The following is a 27,654-nucleotide window of genomic DNA, read 5'->3' on the forward strand; positions in this document are numbered from 1 at the left end:
AGTAGCAAGGTGCAAAATGAATATAGTCCTTTATTTGAAGAACAGATATTTAACAATATCTGATGTCCATCTAGACCATTGGTGGTTTATACAATCATTACTTGTTGAAGGCAAGATGGTTATTATAAATATGCATGATGCACATAAGGTAGGGGTAATTTTGATACAGATTGCATGGCACCTCGATATCGAATTTGGAGTAAAGTGATGAGACTCTCAGCGTAGAAGTCTTTGTTAAAGTTTTACCATGTGCTCATTGCTGTCCTGAACTTTGGAGGAGCTGGATGCAGTTTGTGAGTGCAGGAGGAACTTTTGTAAGTTGTCAACATTTTACAACTTTCTTACTGATTTTATGCAGTAACTTTTATTCACTATGCTGTTGTACTCTTGTCTAGTGATTCATTGATAATTTATTTTAAAACTGATTTGTCTGGGCTGGTAACTCCTGCATTTTAGTCAGAACAGAAGTTAGAAGACAGTCCACCAAGCTATTCTCTATAACATGTAAGATGGTTCTTAGTAATAGTATGTATGAATATATACAATGAGAGATATACAGAGCTGGCGATTTAATCATATAATCACGAGTTATATGGTCAGCTGGAATACAGAATTTCTGACTATATTACTTAGTTACTGTGTCATATAGGGTTGCTTGCATTTTGGAAGAAGAATCTGACTTGATTCTATCTTATTTGGTAGTTTGATATTCCAGCTATGACAGTTAACCAGATTTATAATTCTGTGCGTTAAGATTATGATTTGTTTGAATCTGTGGCAGCAATATATTCATTGGAATATATTGTATGTATGGTTTTGTGCACTTTGAGCCATTGATTTAACGGATATTGCATATCCCAAATTGCGACAGGTTTTACAAATTAATGATTGCTTGGTCAGACTGCACATTTAATTTTATGTACATGACTGTAGATCGTTGAGGGCGCACTAGACGTGCATGAACAAAATGGCGGTGCCCATGAACAAAATGGCGGCGCCCATGAACAAAATGGCGGCGCCCATATGCAGTACATATACCATAGATACGAAGACAGTGTGTAACATGTATAAGTTATTTAGAGGGAACGACTGTGATTTTATACTTTATTGTTCTTGATATACAGTTGGTTCCCTGGTTTTGTGTCAGTGCATTGAGTTGTATGGTTTATAATAGCATAGCTGAGAGTTTATATCGAATTTGTTTTTCTATCACTGTATAATAGATTTACATGATTCATTTTTGGTATTTAGGACCTACATGTATGTGTATAACTAGTTTAGTATGTATTCAGTGTTTTGAGGCCTGGTGCACGTGTTTCATAATCACATTGTATATAATTTGGAATATATGGTTATATGCTTACTATTATTTCAACCTTATATCAGGATGTTCGCACGAGTATGGTATTCCTGCCGACTGATGTCCACTCATGTGATTCAGGACAGTAATCACAGACCTGGGGTACATACATTGTTGTTTTGTCTTTCATTGTTTTCATTAATTAGTGTGAATTTTGTGTCATTAGTGATTCCCAACTGAATATTGATTGTTGTGAAATTGTCGGGGTATCTGATTTGATACAATAATTACAATAAGTAATTATATGCTTGTAAGTTTTAGAATTATTTGTTTAACCAATAAATTATAAAGGTGATTTGTTAGATTTATTTGTTTAATTAGTGTTAGAATTACAAAGTATAAATTATGGTTTTAATTAGTAGACATGATAATGGAAGATGTATTCATTATGATATGGTGTTAGTATATTATAAGAAGGGTAAATTTATTGAGTACCGGTAGTATGTTAGTGATTTAACCTATATGTTTATTTATGAGAAAACATAATCTGTGTCAAGTTGTGAGACATACAGTATTACATTTGTGTGTATAATCATGTTCATATGAATTAAGTGCCTCGATTGTTGTACAGCAAGAATTTATTTTGGTGTCTTCATAACACTTTTTGGATGTTTCGTTTTGCGTAACCACATGTTTATTATGTTTTCTTGTTTGCTTGATTTTTGCAGGGTTGTTGTTTGGGTATGACATCAGTGATGTCAGAATAAAGTTAGCAATAACAACATTCTGAGTGCTGATACTCATTCATTTGAGTCCGAACCCAAAGATTGTTACACAATCTACACACCGGTGACTAACATCACCTCACGACATTCACATAACATATATGTTATGTCTGGGGGGAAAATGTATCGTCACAGGCTTTAAAGTCTCCTGACGTAATATCCAACGAGTATTACGCAATAGAATAGAAAGATTAAACGAGAACTTACCTGTTCGAAGCTTTAATCTCGATTCTATGAAGTAATAGGAGGGTGATATTACGTCCCCTCCACACCCACCCTGCTGCTCTAACAGGAGTGTAAGTCGGCATTGTTTCGAACAGGATTGCAAGTTCCCGTTATCTTTCCTCTAGTGACAATCCATTTTTCACTCTTCGAAAATTGGTTCTACTGCGCATGCACACATGGCGGGCTCTCTCCTGACGTAATATCACCCTCCTATTACTTAATAGAATCGAGATTAAAGCTTCGAACAGGTAAGTTCTCGTTTAATCTTTCTATTATGTAGCTCATTACTTCCTTGTTGATTATCAAATTTCTGCTGGCCAGCAATTCCCATTATGTTAAGCTGTGAATCAGCTTTTCAGCGTCAACCTATGGCTATCGTATTACATATGTATATATATCAATAAATGAAACATGTATATATATACATTTTCAATAAGCTCTTTAGCTCATGCATATCTTGTGTGGACCATCAGATTTTTTCTACTCGTTCAAATACACCTGATCGTTATATATAAAACAGATACGCGTGTATAAATATATATTTTTGTCAGAAAATACAAGGTATCTCAGAATATTTTGACATTTTTTGCGTCTAATTTACGACTCATTTACTGTGTGAGTTTCTTATTCATCCAAACAGCCGAGCGTGCCTCTTCCACAAAATTCGGCCACTCTTCCCGCTCGAAAACGTGATCAAATACCGTTTACCATGTTTACTAGAGGAGCAAAAAACCACACTTTACTCGATGGTGATATCATGCGCTATATCTGCAAGAGTGTCGAACGTGGATTACTCTATAAACAGAGTATACAGCAGGCTCACACAACGTGATGACAAAAAGGAAAAGAAAATAACAATATCATACTCTTGTAACAACACAATTTATCTACTGGTACTGCCTGAAAATAAAACAAGGAATACATGTACTTGGTTGAGAGATATATTCTACATTTGAACAAAAGCATTTTGAACACGCGACAGACAGACTTGAACGCAACTGCTCAAACGTTAAAAAAAAAAACACCATAAAGGCATAAATATTTTGATATGAATATGACACTGTGTTGATGTGTAATCTCATTTGGCGTTCTTCGACATCGCGAAAAAGCTACGAATTCGTATAGTGCGTATATACGTGGTACACTGCCTAATCTGTGCGGAATTACAACAATATTTTGAAAACCCCTGCAATCTCTTAACATTGATCCGACTTTCACGAAAATTGTCACTGTTTTCATATTTTACTCTTTCTTTTCAGGCTAACTTTAAACTGGCCTGAAATTTCCCTTTAACGTAAATTTTCCTTAGCTATTTGATTTCGTACGTGGCAGAGAAAGAAGAACATCGTATATGTAGGACACGTCACGGAGACGTTTCTGGCGGCGAAATGTGCCGAGCCGAGATCAATGCCCAGCATAATCATTTTCACTTCGCTTAGCAATAGTGTAAATCATTATATTTGCTGCATGGTGTCACTTCACATTGTTTCAAACAATAATAGCACGTCAAATTTGATAGCGGTTTCTTTCTCGAAATCTCGTCGCGTATTAAGCACAAACAAAATAATGAAATTACATAATGGATTCAATTAGATTTCACGCAAAAGTTACGGAAAAACCGGCTACTAAACTTGTAGACGAAATGTTCCCTGATGAGAATTTTTCAGGTACAAATTGACGTCAAATATATTGCAAACCACAATGAAAAAACAAACAAACTACATATAACCAGAATGAAATATAAAAATCATAATCCAACTATGAGACCCAGTACACAGTGGTAGGATATTTGAAGAACTAATTTATAACTATTGCCAAACGATCATTTTCATGCATGCGTATGTGAAAATTAATGAGGCATTTCAGAATCACAATCGTGAGAGTTTTTGATCAAGCAGATTTCTCTGAGAGCAACATTCTTTAAAGATACACTATCACATGTTAAGAATACACTAACCATTTTCTTCAGTCAACTTTAAGCGTCCTTTTTCACAGTTCACGTTTGTTTTTCCCCACTTTGCCTTATTTCGTCGATGAATCCATAAAGCACAAGACGACAATACGGAAGTATACATAAGCCACCCACTCAAAACTGAATTTCGTAATTTGTTACCGTAGCTTCGGCGTTGCTCTTCGCTCTTCTCTTCTCTTCGCTCTTCAAGGTACCATTGTTTGCCATTGGGAGCAGTGATTCAAAAAAAATGTTCGAGTAATCAGATTTGATGCACTAACTGTAGGTCAGTCGTATCACAAAACATCGTATACCATATAAATGTTCAGCAATAAAACCTCAAATAGAGGGAGATATTACTATTTTTCTGAATAAACCATAACTGTAGACGGTTTAGTCTTGATACGATTTCATTATAGCTATTGTTCACATCTTGTATATTTAGAATTGATTATACTGATTAACATTTTTGCATTGGTTGTTTCTATCCCAAACTTACACTTTAGAACTATTTTGAAGTACTAAAGGTCGGTTTTTGTTTCATCTGCAAATGATACATGCCTTTAACAGGTTATAACAGGTTACAGGTTATAGCAACCGTACTGGTCTGTCTATTAAACTCACTCTCCTGATACCACCAACTGTCTGAGGCATGCAGGAATGTGACATGGTGATTCACAACATATAATGTACTAGCTGTAATACGCTGGCTTATAGAGATCTAACGAGAGTCCAGCAAATTTTAAGGTTGTCATGCATTGCCTATACCATTGTTATGGTTATAAAGATATATGGAAACTGTGTGGGTGTGTGTGTGGGGATGGGGATCGGGTTGAGTCATACACGAACGAAGATATCACATTGAGAGTGCACAATGTTCAATTTGACTGCAGTGAAAACGAAAACAACACTGTAAACTTCATTAATATTGGACTAAACTAAGAAAGAGTTGGAATTTTCGAGTGTCGTAAGTTTGTCTAAAGCAGTAAAAATTATAGCCACTGTAACATCTGCAAATCATGAGAAAGTGATGTCGGGTGAAGTTCGTTATTCCGAAGATTCGCTGATCCGAAATTGAAATAAGGTTCGTTAATCCGAAAATACACAGATACACACAAAGGTAACGTACGCTACACGAGCATTTAAGATTTCGAACCTTACTTCTTTCGGATTACCAAACCTTCGGAGTGACGAATTTTTTCGTCTTCATTTACCTGCTTACGGACCGAAGACCCTTCGAGTTTTAACGAACCTTATTTTAAATTCGGTTGAATGTACCTTTTAAATAACGAACATTTGGCATAACAAATTTGCTCAATAACGAACTGTAACCGGTAATATGTTATCGCTTCCCTATACTCCCATCTTCCTTTAACATGAAATTATTACAAAACTTCACCCAAAACGATCCTAGCCCTTAGATAAAAACTTTATTCCTGAATTAATGTAATTCTAAGGTCATTAGGTGCGATTTACATCGTTTTATCCCATTTTGTGTCTTACACTAAAATGTAATACAGAACATTTTGTGAAGATTTGTATGCAAGGCAATGGTAGACAGGCATGACTGGTTAGACGGCAATATCATTATTTGATTTGGGCATGGAAATAATATATGATTAACACCCTCATTCCATGAAAACACCTGAAACTATGTAAATCTCCATACCTTATTCCATGTGCGATTTGGGTTGACCTTTCACCGCTTTTTATTGTTTTACGTAATTCTTCTTTAACTCTTTCTTTTGTGTGTGTGTCGGGAACTTTGAACAATGTGTACAATGCTATCATATGGAGTTGTGGGCCAGTCAACACGCAAAGGTTAAACTCAACCTGGACACGTCTCATTTTAATGACATTCAGTTCTCCTGATTTTAACAGCATTGAGACCCTATTATACGTAACACAGCCTGTATAAGATCATCTTATCTTCTTGAAAGATGTGCTGAAAATACCTTATTCATGACCAATCCATAACTTGTTATGGAGCGTTGACTCCTTCACAATCACCGCTTCAAACTGTCAAAGCATCATTTATTTTGTACACAAGCAAGTTGTCTATATACGGTGTTGAAAGGATTAAGTTCTCTGTCAAAGTGATATATAACGGAGACGAAGTCGAACATCTCTGCAAAATATAATTCCTTTCATGTCATCAATAACAGTGATAGGCATGAACAGCATTCTCAGTTATAGTTGCAGAAAGGGTTTGGAAAAGTATTTTATACATGCAGCCAACATTTCCCAGAAACGGAAGGGAGCGACCGGTACGATCAAAATGGTATTACAATGTACTGAATAATTAAACGTAGTTAATGAGTAGAGACTGTTGATTTCACATCGTGCTAAAAGGTCGTTGTGGGTATAATAACTCATTAATTTTTCACTTCAATTCAAACCTTGAATTATTTAGTACTAACACCAAAGCATTGCCTATACCCCTGGCGTGTGCGCGTAAGCATAAACAATTCATCACCGTGTTCAAATGGCTTGATAACACTCAGAATTATATACTTCAGTCAAATGTTATACCTTTATAATCTATACCCAGTGATTTAGATTCACCCATACACGTTGAATTTAAAGGAAACCAAAACCCAAAGAGAAAATGTGGATTGAGTGAAGGCAGCAACATTAGTAGAATACATCAGTGAAAGTTTGAGGAAAATCAGGCAATCGATGCAAAAGTTGTGAATTGTTAAAGTTTTGGTGTTGGAACCACTGGATCAGGAGACTACTAGAGTTCATGACGTCATGTGTGGACAATGAAATAAAAAAAATATAACGAAAATTCGAAATTCTTTTACTTTTCTAGCGTAATGAAAGAGCACTTGACTAACCGCCTTGAGAAAGCAGGGGGAATTAATACCACCCTTAACAAAGTACATTGTATCAAGTTGATGGAATGTGTAATTTTCAAGACAAAATGGATTTTTGTGGAATTCTCTTTAAATTTTTCTTTAAATTGTTGTCAACAAAAATGACGTCATACTCACTAGTAGTCTCCTCATCTAGTGGTTCCAACACCAAAACTTTGAGAATTCATAACTTTTGCATCAATAATTGTCCGATTTTCCTCAAACTTTCACTGATGTGTTCTAGTAATGATGCTGCTTTCACTCAATCCTTATCGCTCTTTGGGTTTTGGTTTCCTTTAAGGCTATGATACAATCACACACATTTGCCACAGCAAATCGACGTAGTGAGTACATAATTCTACAGATTAACATCATCATAGCACAGCAAACATCTCACAATACTGCTGTTTATTCAGTGAGTGGCGAAATTCACAATGTATAAGATTGTATAAATCTGGACCCTTTATGTTGCAAGACTACGTGTCCGGTCTACGTGGTGCCATCTTCAAGTTCAATTTCAAATTGATTTCCTTTTTCCACAGTAATACAAACGTAAATCTCACTTTCTTCAGTGACAGAACTTATGCATGTAAATTTGAAAAAGAGAAAACAACGATAATTGAAAACATACAGTAGCGATACATTTCAATATGTGCTGGGGTAATGAAAGGGAAAATCAGTATGCACTGTGTGAAGTCAAGCTCTGCTTATGAAGATAGTCTCCTGCATTTCCAGTGATTTATTTTTTTCATCAAAACTTTAATCGAAAGGTTCCTCGTGTTCGAGCGTACCTTTAATTTGACATATAGTGTTTGTACCTTTAATTTGATTGCACTATACATATGTTTCAAGTTTCAAGTTTCTTTATTTCACCAAAGCAAGGTACATATTAAAATCAAACAAATACATACATCAATATTCAGATATGATTACAAACATATCAGTAAGACAGTGAAAAGGAAAAAAAAAATACAAACATATAGATTAACAATTACACGTACATAGGTTAACAGTTATGCTATGGTAGGTATAAAATAGCAGCCAGAAAGGAGATGTCCCTTATTTCTAGCTGACCTTAAATTATTCATTTAATTTCAATTATCCATGATAATTATGTTCATGAAAGTGCACTGATGCATACAAATAATGTACGCACTTAGGACCTATGCCGACACTTAATGAGATTTTGTTGGGCTGTATTGAAAATAGAATGCAGAAGGAAATTGAACTGAACCACAGCTTCCCACAGATCTATTAGCATGGTAAATCTATTAATTTCCTCAATGTGTTCTCGAAATGAAAATGAAATACTAATATTCCTCGAATGGCAGTACAGTAACTACTACGCAGTGTATTCCAATAGCCTGGCAATGATGAACTTGAAGGTAAAGGGAAAAGTTGTGAGTTGTGAGTTTATGACATTGACCACCTGGGCTATTTGCATATTATGTGATTGATCACTGTTCCACATAAAAGAGCGAAACTTCAACCCTTCCTTTTATTAAAATCCGATATAGTTGAAACTTGGTTATGCATGTGCTCTTCCTTATGTTACACGGTGTTGAATGTCGCTTAAAATCACTGATTGGTCTCTTAGATATTTGATAGATCTGTTATTGGTTATCTCTATTTGAAAATTGGAAATGCACAGAGCGTGGCTGTTTGGAACATTTTAATCAATCATATTAATCGGCGCTTAACATGACAGTGAAAGATCACCACAAAGCGGCTTAACAGCTCCCATGCGAGGCTGTTTCTGTATTGCAGTAATTACATATTTTGCGCACATTTATAGTATTGTTTATTTCCCCTAGCTGCAGTGAATAAAAATCATTTAAATTTATTTATTCATTTACTTATCTTAATTTATTTCTGTATGAATTTACTTATTTATCATTTACTCTCTCTTTTTTTTTTTTTTTTGGGGGGGGGGGGGGTTAAAGGGTCCTAAGTGCATTTCTATAAAGATGCCTTTCCTTTGAAACAGATAAGAATATGTGGTATACTGTTTATCCAGTATAACACTCCATCACGTATCTCTACTATTGACTGAAACTTGTTTTTGCGACAAAATTATTCATAGCGTCCATAATAATTTCGACTATTAAACTTCGTCATGAGCAGTGTAGTGTTGAAAGACATTTACTAAAACAGAATTAGAACTATTTCCCACAGAACAACAAGTTGTCGGCAGTCGGGAATTTGAAACAAAGATTAAAAAGAAAGAAAAACCACGGTTATCTCAAACTACGAGACAGTATGAATATGTGAGTATATAGCCGTTTTGTGAGCTATATCAAGACATTGTCACTGATGAATGTAAAGCCATGTTTTCGTCAACGAAAAATTTCTAACCTTGGTGTTGATGTAAGGGAAATATGATATTTCATTTTCGATACGGAACATGATATAAGCTGTTTGCTTCCTTTGTGGCCAGTAAGTGTTACAGATTCGCGTACCTGATGTTATCAGCATGATCAGTTTGGACTGTCGATGCAAGTAGGAGGCAGCGCTCTAGTGAGTGTGTGCAAGACACGTTTAAAATAAGTGATTTTATTGTTTGCTGTCTTAAAGGCATTATTTACCCTTTGCAGATGAAACAAAAGCCCAGCTTTAGCAAATAGTTGTAAATTGTGAGTTCGGGATAGAAACAGCCAAATATAAAAATCTAAATCATTATAATCAATGTTAAGTATCGCTAAATATACCAAAATTAATGTAAACAAGAATTATGATAAACTTGTTTCTAAATTAAACAGTCGACAATTATGGTTTAGTAAGAAAAACAGTGATATATCGTTATATTTTGGATTTATTGCAAAACTTTTATATGGTAGGATGTTTTGTGATACAACTGACCTACACATGAATTACATGCATCAAATGTGATAACTCGAACATTTTGTTAAAACTTCTCCCAATGGTAAACAATGCCTTTAACATATCCACATCTTTATCAAACACACACACACACACATAACATACACAAAGTTTTACTTTCGCTATACCTTACAGCATTTCATACTCAACTAGTCTGTTATCAATATGACCCTACGCACTTAGTGACACTGAATGACACGTTCTGTTGTTGAATCGCCCAAGAAATCGATGAAGTCATGCCACATCTTCCAATGTAAGGTAAACACACAAACATACCTCACTCACACACACCTATCTTATTGACACCATCGACATTGTGTAGGTCCATCATGTTGCCACTTAACGTGTTGATAGCTACTTTCGTGGCCGAAAACAACACGCGGTCAAAATCGTCATTTATATACTTCAGACATGAAATAGCCAAATCGTTTTTGACTTTCTGTGCATTGGATCTTAAAGGGACTGTACAGTACTGGTTGAGGTGGGGATTCATGTTTTGAACATTCCCAAGTGAGATACTGAGAAACATCTTATGAAATGTGAAAGAGCATGTAATTTTAAAAAGTATTCAACGTTTTATTTGATGAAAATTGGTTTTCAAATGGCTGAGATATCCAAAAAAGTGATAATAATAAAAGACTACAGGCCACGCCTTATATTAGGATCTCTTTGTTTCACCTTGTTTTTGGATATCTCAGCCATTTCAAAAACGATTTTCATCAAATAAACTTTTGATACCCTTTAAAATTGCATGCTCTTTGACATCTCATAGAGTGGTTTCTGAATATCTCGCAAAACGTTAAAAGCTAAATCCTCACTTCAACTAGAACTGTACACACCCTTTAATCTTGTCGAAATCGACACTATAATGGTTATACTTTTATACGCTAACAGGACGTTAGTGAAACCAAGACGCGGAGGGGAAGAATTGTAATTTCTGATCCTTTCCCATATTTTGACTGCGCAAAGGGTGTACTCTGAAAAACAGAAGATGTTGAGTTGGAGTCTATTTGAATCACGATTACAATACATGTAATATAGGCGGAAAGCCTATGATAAAATCTTTCAGATTTCTCGAAATTCTGTTTGTTTCATATTTACTGTTACGATCGAAAGCATAAACAAATCATCTCTGTGCCAATAATGATAACAGCCAGCCCCGATAACTAATCACCTACCTACGCCCACTGATTACTGTACATCATGTAACACGAGCATTTCTAGCAAATCATCACAAGAGCTTTGAGTACTATTTCTTAATCACGTCATGGGATAGTTGCGATGTGTTTAGTTCGTATGGGTGACTTTGGAGGGAGTTAAGATCACAGATAGGCGTCATTAAGAGGCCAAGAAATTGAAGGTGAGTGATATGTTTTTCTCGTCGTTTCGATTTATTTTACTCTGTAAGTGGGTTTAAAGGAGGAGATCTTTGATGGAATTTGTTTCTCGCCTCCTTTCTCTTTCTCGATCTCCTCTCTCCTTATTTTTTTTTTCAAGTTCAAAGTTTAATCTATTCAAACCAATCGACAAGCGAAATAATGACATAATACAGCAAAATTGCAATTCTGCATCCTACTTGTCTCCTTTCTCTTATCCTATTTACTGCCCATTTCTCTCTTCTCATTTTTTCTCTCCCTTCTATAATCTCTGCTTTTCGTTACCAGGTATAAACTCTCTAATACAGCTACGTGTCAGTGTATGTATCTCTTTGGTCCTGTACCCAACTGAGTTTTTTTGTTTGTTTTTTTTTCTGTGAAGCGAGTAATATTCTTCCTTTTGTTCTTCTATGTATTTGCTTCACTGGCTCGTTCATTTCTTTTTTCTTTTTAAATAACTAACATCAGTGTATAGTTTACCCCGTGATTAAGATGGCTATCGAGAAGGTGATATTCGAATGATACGCAAACACCGTCTCTTTGCTTCTCTGCGCATTAAATAATACGTTCAATGTTCCTCAGACTGTACGTCAACACACATATCTACAAAAATTCACACACACACACACACACATACACACACATACACACACACACACATGCACGGAACAAACACGTACAATGAGTAATATAATACTGTAAGGTCGGAACGGAGATATTTTTATCGTCGTCAACTTTGACCCCGTGCCTCGCTGCGCTTCCAAAATATTTCGCAGCAGAGCTCACCAGGGACTTGAACTTGGGACCTGCTGACAGGGAAAAAAAAAGCCTCAGAGCTCTTAAACTGGAGGAAACTCAGACCAAAAGAAGGTAAACATTTCTGGGTAGGAAAAAAGTTCCCGCCGGACTGCGAAATGATAGCAGTGCGTTCATTTTAAACTCCCCGTGTGTATATTAAATTCTCACTCTAGGTCTGGTGCTCAACCAGTGAGGTGGGGAAAAAAGCGATAAATCCACGACAGGTATTGCTTCTAGACGTGAGGAGAAGAAAAGAATGAGTAGTTGGGGAAAAAAAGAGGACGTATATGTAAATGGGATGATGACACAAGAGAATAGTTATCTGCGCTTCCATAGCGCCATCAGTCTGAAGCTAAACTGATGGCGAAGAGATTACACCTTACACGGGGTCTTTGTAAAATGGCTTCAACCTGTCAATTTTTATCAGAGCGTTGGAAATTATTGAGTTGTCTGTCACTAAATTCTCTGGAGAAATTACCAAAGGTTTTTGCCATCAAATTAGGTGATAGTGCGTGAGATTTTTCATGCCCTTTGAGCGCTGAGACTGAGTGGTAAAGGGCATTATAAATATCCCCTATATCATTATTATCTGTAGCGAATTTTGTAACACAATCACATGCGGTAATTCGGCGAGTGTGCATGGTATAGCGCCTCCATCCATGATTTCTGCGAAACATACACATTGCATGATATTTATAATGTTGTTTATCACTGCAATGCGTCTACAGGAACAGCACATAAGCATAATTATATTTATTTCATTTTGTCCATAGTGCAAATCACAATGAATAAAGGAATATAAAAGTAGAAATATACCCGTATTGTGATTCTGTAAATTTATTGAGACAGTTTAGGGATTCAACATAAATGAAGACCACTCCATAATCACTGTATAATGTATGCTGCAACTTTCCGCAGCTTAGTGCTTAGACAAGAACTGATGAGATTAACTTACAGACGTCAGACAGAATACTATAAGAGAAATTATAGAAATCGTTCATTGAAACAACAGAAATGCATGATGTTCTACTTTTGTAATACAAAAGTAGAAATGAACCTTAATATCTTACCTGTATTGTGACTCTGTAAATTTATTGAGACAGTTTAGGGATTCAACATAAAAGAAAATCACCGCATAATAATTTGTAAATTGTATGCTGCAATTTTCCGCTGCTTAGAGCTTAGAAAAGAACTGATGAGATTAACCATGGAGCTACTAGCTCCCTGGATTAACTTACAGACGTCAGACAGAGTACCGTAAGAGATATTATAGAAATCGTTCGTTGAAACAACAGAAGTGCATGATGTTCGAGACGATGGATATAAATGACTGATACCCGACTGGAGCGCATCATGAACTTTGAGGGCAAGAGGAGGAATATATGGTTGATTTCTTTCTCCGTGATTGTAAGATGCATGGATCGGTGGTAGTCTGTGGTAGTGGTGTGTGGTCCCAAGCACGCATCACCCCAACCACGCCCTGAATATCCGAACTGATCAGTCAACGGGAATAATAGTCTTCCATCACTAAGCTTTTTGATTTTCTTTTTTTCTCTTTTTTTTTGCGCAACCACTAGATATGGAAACTGACTTACTTCATACACAAATAGTGAAGGGCAAATTGCCCAGAATGATGATGATGATGATAACGATGATGATGATGATGATGATGATGATGATGAAATAGCATTTGTATATAATAGGGTCATTTATCTCTAGAAACAGTCAAAGGCGTCCGGCTCCAACAATGTTTCACACATCATTGATAAAGTTGCTGAAAAAGACAGGTCTCAGTTCAGATTGAATCAATGTCATGTGGATTCATTGTTCAGAATATTAGTGGTGCACCTCAGGGAAATTTAAGGAAAATTGGCACACTCTGCTCAAAAGAATGAATTTCAAAGTCATATCTATGTGTCATTATCGCTGGATAAAAATGACAACAACTAATTTCACAGTATACTCTCTAAAAAAAATCGAGTGAAAATATTCACTCTTAAAGGAGTGAATACAAAAAAGAGTGAATTTAGAGTGAAATTGGAGTGAATTCTGAGTGAAAATGTTCATTTTCACTCATTTTGGAGTAACCTCAGGGATCACTCGAAGATTTTGGAGTGATCCCTGACGTCACTCTAAAACGAGTGAAAATGAACATTTTCACTCAAAATTCACTCAAATTTCACTCTAAATTCACTCTTTTTTGTATTCACTCCTTTAAGAGTGAATATTTTCACTAGATTTTTTTTTAAAGAGTAGGACCATGAAGGGATATGAAAAATTCAACATACTTTCCTTTTCTAACATATATCTTAAACGATAGCACTGTTACCACTTTCAGAAGGTTGGGGGAGTTTATGTCAGTAAGGATTCAAAGGAATGTGAACACTATAGGGTACTTTTCACTAAAAACACACACAAAAAGAACCAAAAAACAAACAAACACATGGATATGTAGGCCTACATTATGTGTATGGCATTCTCTCTTTACACTTTCTGTATATGGTTATCCTATTGCGAGTTCACGATCTGGTGTGGTCTCGATAGCGCACCGAAAATAGTGATAATAATGATTTTTAAAAAAAACATAACTTTTGAACGTATCATCCGATTTTCCTCAAACATCACCAATGCGTACTAATGACATTGCTGTAGTCACAAAAAATTAATAACCTTTATAATTTTCGTAAATTTCCCTTTAATGATCGCACAAAAATCTTTAATCCAGTGGCACTACTAATCTGCTCCGTGATGTAGCAATGAGTGTTTGAAACTAAAATAAGTCCTCGTAAGAACAAAAGGTCCCATGTGACTTAGGACTCACCGCTGTTGACTTCCAGTCGCAGTGCATACTGCCTTCACTCAGCCCCAGCTGTCAGAATCCTTCGAACTACTGGTAATCATCCCCGTGTAGTCCACAGAGCTTGATCTTGATCGAGAAGCACACGAACTTGTGTCCACAGAGCTTGGTCGAGATGCGACGCACAGTGCGAGTTCGACAGCCAGCGAAAGTTGTTGTGCTGCTCACTGAACAGTCACTGGAGATGTAACAGCGGAGCCACGCCCCCGTGTGTCCAACCAATGTACTTACGGCATCACTAATGACCTTACTAAATCAGGCTATGGCATCAAACTGCCCTGTCTTCCCGACGATGACATCTTATCATGCTGCGCTGCAGTTATACACGGTGTAAAACATCCATAACTAATAACCACAGCTACTATAGTGTTCGTGAAAAATAATGTACTGCTTCCCATAGCATGCACCCCGAGACATAGTTGGGTGTCTTTCTATAGCGTTCGAAGGCAAAGATCGCACTCTGCTTCCCTCTATTCCCCATTTCTTCCCATCAACTCCGAAAGGAGTAAATAAAAAGAAAAAAGATTGATTGATTAAACTCGTCGCTCGTGTAAATGGCGCTTCATGTAACCCACAGATCCACATTTGCTTGCTTGTTTAATAGAGAAATCTGTGACGCCACAAAGAGCCCTACAATGGGCTGATCGCGTTTTTGCGAGAGAGGAGATTTGTGTACGACTTGGTGGGATGAATAAATCAAGTCGTGCTTTTGACTTCAAGAGGTCAGTGCCTTCCAGTTCTATAAAGAACTCTGGTACGTGATGGGGATATTGACATCAAAGATCTCTCTTGAGTGAGCTAAATTGAATCACACACACGCAACTAACAAAGTCAACGATAATGATGATGTATCAGATCAGTGTTAGTTTTGCCTTGTTTGTAAATAGCTTTAATAATTCGTCACTATAGTGATAAAATATAGAAAGCATATATACAGACATGATATTAAAAGGGGTGTCAAGATATTTGAGACATACCACGGTGTTTTATTGTTTTACCACAATATTTCTTTTATAATAAAGTTTGATTGCCAGTCACTGTCCTCATATCTAGTAACATCAAATCAAAATCAAATCAATCAAAATTACGCTTGTAAAGAATGGCAGCCTAGAGAGAGAGAGAGAGATAGAGAGAGAGAGAGAACTAAAGGCATTATTTATCATTTGCAGATGTAACAAAACCCGGCTTTAGTGCTTCAAAGTACAATAGTTCTAAAATGTGAGTTAGGGATAGAAACAACCAATGCAAAAATTTGAATCAGTGTGATTAATGTTAGGCATTGTTAAATGCAAAATGTGAACAATAGTTATGATAAAAATGTTTCCAGACTAAACCATCTACAGTACTGGTTTAGTGAGAAAAATAGTGAAATTTCATTAGTAGGCTTTATTGCAGAATTTTTACTTGGTAGAATGTTTTGTGATACAGCTGACCCACACAATATGCATCAATAGTGATATCTCGGACAGTTTTAAAATCACTGCTCCCGGCTGTAAACAGTATATATTGTACCTTTAAATTAAAATGGATATGTGGAAGCTGAGTATGCATTGCTGTATTGAAAAGGAGATGGAAAATTCAAGCATGATAACAAGAAGGCCTACTATGTCGTATCAAAGACAAAAGAAAATGATTTGTTGCATCTTTTTAGTTCAAATAAAGCTTTAATTTCATCAAATACCTTTTATTGCAATGAGTTGATTTGCTATAGATACATCTGGGGAATGGTGTTATAGTTTGTGATGGATAACACATTATCATAGATAAATACATATCTAAATAAAATGACACTCACGGGAGAAAAAGCCATACATACCCTCCAAACTTGCCTGTTTTATCGGCAAATATGGCTCACATTCAATCACGAGACATGATACTTTTGCCCCTTTTGTCGCGCACAGACTCATTATAAACTGCAGATGTAGTTCATTTTCATCAAACACCACTGTGCTTTGAATGACACAACAAACAACAAACAAACAAACAAACAAAAGAAACAAACAAACAATCAATAAAACGAACAAACCCCAAAGCCTTGCGCACACAGTCCAAAGTGCATGTCATAAAGAGGTTAAGGAAGTGGTAAGTTTCTTCACGCATGCAGAATAGGATGTCTCGGATTACATTACCTCAATGCTTTTCTTAATCCACGTAAATGGGCGTCTGCCAGCTAACGGCGGAGCCAGCTCTTAATAATCAATGTCAATTTTGAAGAGCCTGCCCCGGATAAATAAGGCTATCATTATCGTTCTTATTGATGACATTTCTCGGGGTGAACCAGGAAGGAGGAACATAAAACGGGATATTTCTGAGTCAAGTGAGTAAGGATGGGTCGTCTATTGACGCCAAATCATCTAGTTATTCAAGTTTTCTCTTCACAGAAAATGACCGAGGAATACACACTTGGTTGTGCTATAGGTTCTTGAATTTCGCTCCAAGGCGCACCTCAGCATCGGAGTGTGAGGAAAAAAATGGAATCATTACCAACAATGTGAACTGTATTAACGGAAATAAATGGTTGAAAATATGCATCACATTTCTGTAACATATTTCATTACGTTCATTTCGGTGTAATTTAGCAAGCTGCTTATCATATTAGCAGTAAATACAGGACATAAGAATTAAAGATTATGTAGGTATGTATACCTGTGTGAAATTTTTCGTCTTTGTGTTCCTTCGATCATATTTACCTGTATCCCTCCATCCTTTCCTCTTTGTATATATTGTTCATGATTATCTTGATATGCAAGTTAACATCAAATAGAGATGCTTTATATAAAAATATGTATATAAAATTTATTACGTATATACATAATATATATATATATATATATATATATATATATATATATATATATGTATATGCATATGTGTATGCATATACATTATGTGTGTGTATATATGCGTACATATATATATATATATATATATATATATACAGTGTATATACATGTACATGCATACATACATCCACACACAAGCATAAGGGCCTACATAGGCCTACATACAATATGTGTGTGCGGTGTGCACACGAACATGACTTGTGTTTGATCTTAGCACTTGTCTCAAATCAGAATCACAACAGTATAGCCCCTTTCTGCTCCTTCAGCTCGTCATAAAATTGAACCTTATCAAGATGAATGTTTGCAAAATTCCTGACCCCAAAAAGTACCCACTGTTAAGGAATCCTGGGCCCTTTTATGGAAGCCACATAACTCTGAATATAAAGTTGCTAATGCAGTCGACTTCCTTTATAACGAAGTCCTCGGGACAGGCATTTTTCTTTCATTATATCGAAATTTCGTTAAGTACGTAATTGTAGCTGATGATATTGGGGCCTGAATTTTTACTTCGTTGTATCCGGAATTCCGTTATACGGTGTATAACAGTGTGTTTGTTAAAACGAAAGTGCACTGATAAGAATACAGACTTCTATATATAAGACAGTTACGAATGCTTGGTCTTCATCAATGTCTATAATTATCATCACTACCTATCATAACGACGATTGATTTAAGCATTATTTTCCACCACCGCTTTTCTTACAACTTCAATAACCAACGTATCATCATTCTTCTTTGATTTAAAATTTCTCAAACATCTAAATATATTTCTAATCTTTTCTTGCATACATAGAGAAAAAATATCATCATGGCAACATTATACTTCACAATTCAGAATTCTTTATACCCTCCCAACTCGGATCTTACATTTATCCTTCCAGAAAGTCACTGTGAATGCGGGTTAAGAATCATGTCCGCACCGATGGATGCAGAAAAAGAGTCTCCGTCATTTGCTCGGATACTCGTGAGGAGTTACCATGGAAACGAATTCATTCATCATGACGAAACAAGGAATGCAAATATTTGCTCCAATATCGCCTGAAAATCTGTCTCTGAGGTCGTGCACGGAGCTACGTATATAGGTGGTAACCAGAAGACGTGATATAATTTATTAAGATCTCGCTGTCGTAAACATCGATGGCTTAGCCGTTATGGTCTTTTTACTGTCTGATGCCCGATGATTTTCCTCTGGTTTTTTTTTTTTCCATCGATTCCAAGATATCATTTCTTGATCAGATGTTGTCTGTTTTACTATTAAATCTCATATACCATTTCAATCAAAGAGAACATCAAAACGTTCCGAATCAATTCTCTGCAATATTCAGATTTCTCAAATAATCATAATAGGCCTATGTCACCCTAAACACAGTGACCTATGACTTAATATAAATTAGATCACAGTCAAATCTTAGAAAATATGATTTAGAAAAAAAAAATAATAACTTGTCCATCATCAAATATAGCAAACGGATGAACGTCACGAGACCGACACCCACAAATGTCGAACTCGTGGGCTAAATGTATGACTCTTGGATATCGGCCTCATGGGATGACCCCATATCCAGAGAACGATGCACTCTTGCACCAATTGATGACTAGAAAAATCTTTTGGTTGACAAAAGGGTTTCAAGACATCATCGAAAACCGCCAACCGACTAAAACCGGAGACCGATTTTTGTCGACTAGTGGTAAAAAGCAACAACAAACAACTCTGTACAACCTCTGACAACTAACTGCATATCAGTGATTTCAGAGGTCGTAAAATGGTCGGCAACCGGTCTTGGTTTCAGTGTGACCAGGGCCTTGGGACTAATAATCATTCGCAAGTGCTCTTTCATTTGCTAGAAATATATAAACAACATGTTGACTTCTCTTTATAGTTTGTTTGTGTCGTTGCCCTACTATGCGACAACAAGAATTTCACAGCCTTCGCATGGATATGACCGAAACTTTTAAAAAATCATAACGTTTGAATGGATTTTCAAATTTTTCGCGAACATCACTGATGTGTACTTGCTAATAATTCTGCATTCAAACAATCCATATTTTGGGGAATGATATCCCTTTAAACACAGAGTGGCGTTTCCCCGTTAAGAGAATACGACGAAGCACCCCTGTGGCTGTGGATACAGCCATCTTGTGTAAACAATCTCCAGTTTACTCCAGTTTACTTTGGGTCAAAGTGTCGATAACCTTTATATAAAAGGCATTATGGAAGCAACTTCCCGTCCGGTCTAGATAATAAACTGGAAAATTTGTCAGAACTTCTGATCGTTTCATTTGAAGTTCCAATCTCCAGTATTGTACTTTTCCACACGTTTTAGAAGTTATTTCTAACTTGGCTTTCAGAAGATGGAGCGCTTGCCAAACAACTAAGCGGTTGAACTTACACCGAAATGACACCTGAAGAACGTTATAGGGAAGAGTTTCAAATGTTTTTCGTAAAATTTATTACTAACATTTGTACACATCATGATTATGATTATATATCATTCTTATGCAAATTATATATATATGATATTATATATTCTTCAACGTTTAATAAAAATGTAAACATCTCTTATTGACTCGGTGTAAGTTCATTGATGTAGGACCCTATAAGTACCCTACTTCTTACCTGTAACCTTATTTTACTCCACAGATCGTCAGGGATTTCGATAAATGCTGCAAATCACGAATGAGGTGGCATGCATTCATTCATTCTTTCATTCATTCACTTCGTTTTGCTTGAGGGTATAAATGGTTAATTTGACCGAAAGTTAACTACTTGAAAATGCATTTATTCTAATTTACTATATTGCTTGAAACCTTAAATCTGAATAGGGTAGAAAACCGAAAAATCATTATTTAGCTTATGTCACGAGTGGTTTTATTAAAAAAGTTGTCTTAAATCCAGCAAATGACATCGCAATTCCGATTTGCCGAATAACTCAGTTTATCTACAAGCACAGGTTTTGATGCAATAAGTCAATGTGTTATAAATCACAATGTTTATTTCAAAATCAAATCATTTGTATGCATACATAAGCAGCCTTTCTTTTAGACAGTAAAGGTACATAAGAATTTTAAAGTAGCAGAAGTTATGCTCATATTCATATGAGGTGACCCTATTTTTTTTAAAGTATACTTTTGCTCTCTTGTTTGATCCCAAGATGCTCGAGAAATTTATTTACGTCAGGATTTCAAAATACATAAAAACAAGAAACTTTCAAACAATTTTCAGCATGTCTTTGGAGAAAGTTCCTCGTGAAATATTTTGAGTAACCTTCAAGGTCATATCCTGAATGGCTGGGAGGATTGTTTGCATATTAGCAGTAGGATTTTTTTTTTTTTAATCTGGCTTGTTTATTCATCACGAGCAAATGATTTGATTAGTCGTGATATTCTTCCTACATTGTCTTAAGCAAAAATTCATTTATGCATACGTGGTATACCGCTTGGGAATAATTCAGAGTTTGTCTATACGATCGATATTAATTTATGTCATTGTTTGTAACAGAAATTATTCATTAGGGGCTCCTCGGGGCCTTTCACCGGATCCTCTCCTATTTCTTATTCCTCTCCTTTTTCTTACGTGTCTGTATTTTAACGACCATTGCTCTGTTTGCCCGGTCTTCAATCTTGTTCTCTCTACTGATCATAATCATGAACATAATTTTGTTATAACCTTTAAGCAGAAGTAGGCCTGAATGAAGAATTTGCAAAAGTTGTTGATTCGTTTACAGGTAATGTTCTGATATTAAATCATGATATGTCGAATGTAAGGTATCATTTTTAAAGAAAATTGTATTCTGGTTATGTGAATGAAAAAATAATAGATGTCACAGGCCTGACCTTTTCCTTCTGTTAGTTGTTTGGATTTCCTTCTATCTATGTAATGATACCTTGTCTTTGCAGGAGTAATGATTATATTTCACAAACAACAAATAGACAAAACGTCGGCGCTTTCTCTACACTGAGTGCAATATCATCAGAAGCTGTTTGATTTTGAAGTGTCCTCGATATTGTGATATTAATCTGGATCGCTAGAAATTTCACAAGAAAGCACTGAGAATACACATCATCTGTCATAACGAATCATACTAATTTTCGTCATCTTTTGCTGAGGAGTACACTCAGTAGCCTATTTACAATAGACATTAAAATGAAATGTTATTTTGATGCAGAATATTTGTCAAATCTCTCATGACAGAGTTTTTAAATGTTGATTCTAAACAAGTTGTTTTCATTACTATCATTATTTACAAGTTTCTTAACTTCCTAGATTTCTAGCTCCCATTGCCGCATAATCTATACACGTACACCTGTCAATGCCTGTGTAACATTATTATTGACTCATGTTACATTTGCCAGTTTCTTTATTATATGTTTTTATATGATTGAAAGCAAAAAATGAATTGAAACTGAAAACTGAATTTGCCATGTCGTCTGGCTCTGAAACTAAATGCGAAAATTTGACATGGGCAGCCATGACAAGTAATGATGCTAGTGAAATAAATGAATGAATTGTAAATCATTTATTATACTAGTAATATGAAGCTTTATGGTGATTGCGCAGTCAAAAAAAAATGAAGGTATCCAGGACAGGAGAAATCAAAGAGTGCACCTCACCCGGTAAACTATGAGCAGGGTGTTTAACCCGGTGAAGTGGTCCTGCCTCACATCCAACTGGACCCCATGGAAGACCAGCTTAGCGTAACTGAATATGGCTATCCAGCCATCTTTTCAGATAGAAAATGAACAAACAAACAAACAGAGGTTAAAGTATTTTACCTCTGTAATTAGAATAAAAATTTCACGAAAAAAAAGAAAAAATATATAGTATTTTAAAGCGACTTCTAACATATGATAAATGGAGGGACCATTATCTTCTTCAAGTGAGATAACGTGATGTTCGCCATCGTCTTCAGTTGGACAAAGGAGGTTTTATACAAAGAGTTTCAACTGGCTGTAATTATTCAAACAGTTGTCAGATTTCTATTGATGTACAAAAGAATTCCACAGGTGCACTTGTGCCTCCTCTCGGTACTGTCTCGCGTCTTACAGTGTATATACGTGTGGGTAATCGAATGTGTGTACGAACGTGTTGTCCTTGTCATATTTTCCCGGTACAGGTGGTTCAGTGAGCAGTGTCCGGGCACTAGCATTGGTATTCTATATTTTTTTCCCAACCGGTGTATCTCAAAATAATTACATGTATATTATTATAGAATAGTATATAATTTACTCATTATTTATCTAGCGATCCACGTCCGACAAGCTTTGCTTTTTAGTGGATCACTATTTTCCATAATCGAATTTATTTTCCGCTCGCCCAAGAAGAATTTATACAGTGTTTTTTCCTAAATATTGTACATGTTATATGTTGTTCTATAATTTGTCTCGTATATATATTACATGAATCTTTTGCAAACGTTTGAACCTTATTTCATGACATGTATACTTTGTATACTATGTTTTTTGATTTTCGATGATTGGAAATAAACTATGATTGAATTGAATTTGATGATCGATGTTCGACGCCGCCGTCTTGCTGAGCAATCTAAAGATTCATTTTTTACGTTTTCATAATGTTGGCCACATTTTGCTTATCTATTTATCAAATGAAATGAAATTTTACTTAATAAAGCATGTAAAACAAAAGTCAATCCCGTTCAGATATTTGTGAAAAAAGTGTAAATCAGAGCTGTATCATCTGAAAATGTTTAAAACTGTGCCATCCTGGAAAGCTGGTTTTATCACTTTTCCGCTTAATTTCCACAAATGAAACTAATATGGAATAATCTTCAAGTATAATTCTTTATTGATAGATATATCAGACTAGTGCTGTGCCCAGTCGAGTAATTTTCATCTTTATTTCAGCATTTTTTGCTCAATTTCCATTCGCGCATCCTCGCGTCTGTACCACCTATATGCCTTATATAAGAAGGGATGAAAAGTAATTACCATCACAAAGACATATCTTCCTATGAAAGTGGCTGGTGATTATGCAATGAGATACGAGTCAGTTGTCTTCGTATCTGCGCGGCAGATCCTGTTTGGCACATGCTTCAAATATTTTTTGAGCGGCAGCTTCGAACATCTAGCAAAGGAAATAAGACGGTTGTGACTCCATTCTCTAGAACCTCCTTGGTTGGACTGTACTCACAACTTGACCCTTTTGGTGCCATGGAGCGACTTTGGGCAGTGTGTACAATACTATGGAGTTTTCTGTGCCAGTAAGCACTCAAAATATAATTATACACAAAGGGTTAAAGAACAATCCTCTATAGTAATAATTGATGTTCTGTATTCTCTGCGTCAAATTACCTCCGTAGAAAATCTAGAACTACAAAACAATATCCTGAAACCATCTGATAAGAAATATCATACCTTTGTATAAATAAAAACCAAAGACTGAGACGCAAAGCGATGAGATCATCTTGTCTGGAAAAAAAAAAAGTGATTTGGACTATTTCGCTGTTTCTTAAAAGCATGAGGACCTTTAAGACATTGAAAGACTTTGTCTAACAAAGAGAGAGAGAAAAAAAACAAACTTGTTTTCACGCCGAATTGAATGAAAATTCCAAAGTTCTGCGTGGTTGTCACCCCTACCGATTTCTTTTTTTTTTCAGTCAGCACGAAAATGATCTGGAGTTCCCTTTCAGGTTCATGGATTCCTATCATAGTTTTCTCACGACAAAATGACCAAACTATGCCTACATGTGCTCTGTCTTCTCAAACGTCTGACGATCGCATGCTATTATATTTGCAGCAGTCTCAAAAATGAGTTTGTTGTTCCCACTCTGTGAGATTCGATTCGTGTCACAATTATTTGTGGAAATAGGAACTGCTTCCTTGAAAATTCCATTTTGTGTTTTCCTTCGGGACACTCGCCAATTCGTGTTATTTGAAACAATAAATCGCTGTCTCGTTACGTGGATAACAAGTTTTGGTAAAGAGCACGACATGGTAATGTGATCGGTTCCTTTTCTGATCATTTTGAAAAGAGTGAAATCAACGACTGGGTTGAGGAGAATTCAGCGATTAAAAACGTTTCGCTGTATTTTGATGCAAATCCGTAAAGTGAAAACTGGTATCCCCGCTATATTCCCTCCTTTTAACATTACGGAGTGAACGCCAGACATCACTATCGATTTTCCAACAGATGCGACATATTTGAAGACTTTTAAAGGCCTTGTTTGATCCGGTAGAGAAAACGATTGTGAAAACGCTTCGGCTGGAGCACACAATATTCACAAGGACCCAGTCCACGTTGTCTATCACTATCAGAGGAAACCCTGCTGTTACCATTGTCATCTTATTGGCATAATTATTGTATGTCCATTGCATGTTGACGCTGTGATGTGTGTAGGGACATAGCTCCATGGTGAGGGTTAGCTTCGATCAGGGGTGTACGGACGGACGCTATATGATTTGCCTTGGACAAACAAGATCTATTTCTTGTGTGTTTTTAGGTTTATACCGCACCAAACACCTGGGGGGCATTTCATGAAGCATTTTTGTCCGACAACTTGTCGGACAAATTTGCTCTCAGCCAATCAGATGCAAGGATTTCAGTAGCTTTTAACATTTTGTCAGACGAAATATCTGACAAAACGCTTCATGAAATGCCCCCCTGTTCTTAATTAGGCAGTGGTTGCGAATCACTAAGTCATTTTTTTTTTTGGTAGCTTCATTTCTTTTAGGGGGAGGGGTGTGGGTTTTCCCGCTTCTAGCAGCGTCAAAGACCCCCTCCCCCAATATGAGGTTTGAACTGTCATAATATTTGAATATTACAGGTTTTTTGCAGAAAATATACATATGCATATGTTAGGGATGGGCCATGAACATGACGATATATAGTAGACACAATTTCGCAGTTAAATCTTATTTATTTTATTTATTTATTTATTCAAGATTAAATGCGTGTTCACAAAATAGGAGTGCCTACAAAATGTATGCAAGGACATCTCATATAGCCAAGACAGAATATATACGATAAGTATACATTGATAAGAAGCAGTTACATAAATAGTATACAACTCTAAGAGAGCTACATTATTCAAGGTAACGAACACGCAAAGGAATTGCAACATAAGCTTAAAGCTTGAATATCGTTGCAACCCCCGTGCACACAATCTATATGCTTGCAAATAGTTTAAATGATGAGTTGGGGGGGGGGGGTATTTACAAAGAGAGGAACATGGGGGGGGGGGAGAAGAAATGCATGTGTGGTGCCTATTTGTCCTGTAGGACATTGACAAGAGAGAACAAAAAAAGTCTAAAGTGTCAAATCATTATAAGCAAATTATACTGATTAAATTTCTCATAAATCCCATTCAAATGTCGATTTCAGGGGAAATATATGATCACAGCAAGATTGATAGTTAATAGTACCCAGGAGTTCAGCGTGAAGCTGATAATAGAACATGTTTGATCGACCTTTTGAAAGTAACTATTTTATTTTTTGTAATCTTTCTGACTTCAGTTCTCAAATCTTACTGTCAATCTTAATGTGCAATGCCTAGCAATATTCATTGCATTTATCAGGTGAATTCCAAGATAGCGCCTAAATTAGAAACAAGTACACATCTGTATTTGTTAAATTGCACACCGACATTTTTAATAGGAGTGTTGATAGAAAGGATGGCATAACGCTAAAAATGGTTGACTAAGATATTATGGTCACCATGATTCAATGGCACCCAAGTCAGATTTGTATTCGTATTGATGTTAATGCATAACATGCACCTGTATGTTGTCGAAATACAATAGTACTGATATAAAACATGCACGAAAACTTCGTGTTTGAAGCCATTGATAGGCCGAGTCCTCGAAAACAAACACATTCACGCAGAGGGCGTATTCTAAGTTTCACTTGCTGTGATTGATTCTGGCGCACGATATGCAGATATGTACGGGACACTCAATCCAGACGACATGGAATTGAAATTCTTGCAAATTACATTTCTGAATCGCCACTTATAACAAGAAGACATCTAAAAGGACACTGTTGACAATGACATCTTAATTGGTCATCTAATTCACACATGTAGTTCTCACACATATATCTCACTTCAGGTGCTAAAGTTGGGGTGGAGGTATACCCCCCCCCACACCCATTTCTCAGCCCCTTTCTCAGAGGTGCGAAATTCGACAATGATAAATTAATCAGATCAACTAAAAGGTGAACATGGCCTTTTCCGTCGAACTCCATCAGATTGCGTGCCTCAGAACAGTTTGCTCTGCTCTCTTTGTTTTGTGGTAAAACAGCTCCAAATCCGAAGTGCCTAATAAACTCAGGTAGATAACCATTTAGGTCCTTTACCGGAAGCGTTCAAATCCAGTCTGCAAGAATCTTCAGCTAACTGGAGGATGCAGACTTAACAAGAAGAAGAAGAAGAAAAGAAGAAGAAGAAGAAGAAGAAGAAGAAGAAGAAGAAGAAGAAGAAGAAAAGGAGATGGAAGATGTATTGAATCCCTTCCCTTTTCGCACGATTTTGATACCTGCTGGCCTGGGACTTTAAAAATAGTCTAAATTCTAATCTGTTTTAGTATTTACAACATACCATACGCAAAATGACGAAATACTGAGTTAGATTTCTCAAGATATGTACTTATTTTCATTGCCATTATTATCTCGGAGTTGTATTATTTATGATGTCACTATCACAAGGCTTGAGGCGCTGCATTCAGAGCGCTGGCTCTGGGAAACACCCCCAAAAGACTTTGACTTATAGACTATCAGCCAGTTACGCAACTACCCTGTAGGTAGCTCATGAAGGCCGAATTCCGGATG

At 36.2% G+C, this 27,654-nt stretch overlaps 1 protein-coding gene across 1 annotated transcript in view; it reads right to left on the reverse strand.

The window, feature by feature from the left end:
- Positions 1-15,351, reverse strand: part of LOC139725288 (uncharacterized) — an 85,279-nt gene extending 69,928 nt beyond the window's left edge. The window contains exon 1 of the mRNA XM_071636376.1: positions 14,995-15,351. Coding sequence (XP_071492477.1) covers positions 14,995-15,021 — 27 coding nt within the window. The 5' untranslated portion in view covers positions 15,022-15,351. The remainder of the gene's footprint in view (positions 1-14,994) is intronic.
- Positions 15,352-27,654: the final 12,303 nt, after the last annotated feature.

The sequence above is a fragment of the Diadema antillarum genome, unplaced genomic scaffold, assembly GCF_040938485.1.
Source record: "Diadema antillarum isolate AM-2024a unplaced genomic scaffold, OU_Dant_1.0 seq00000030_RagTag, whole genome shotgun sequence".
In the NCBI taxonomy this organism is placed as follows: Eukaryota; Metazoa; Echinodermata; class Echinoidea; order Diadematoida; family Diadematidae; genus Diadema; species Diadema antillarum.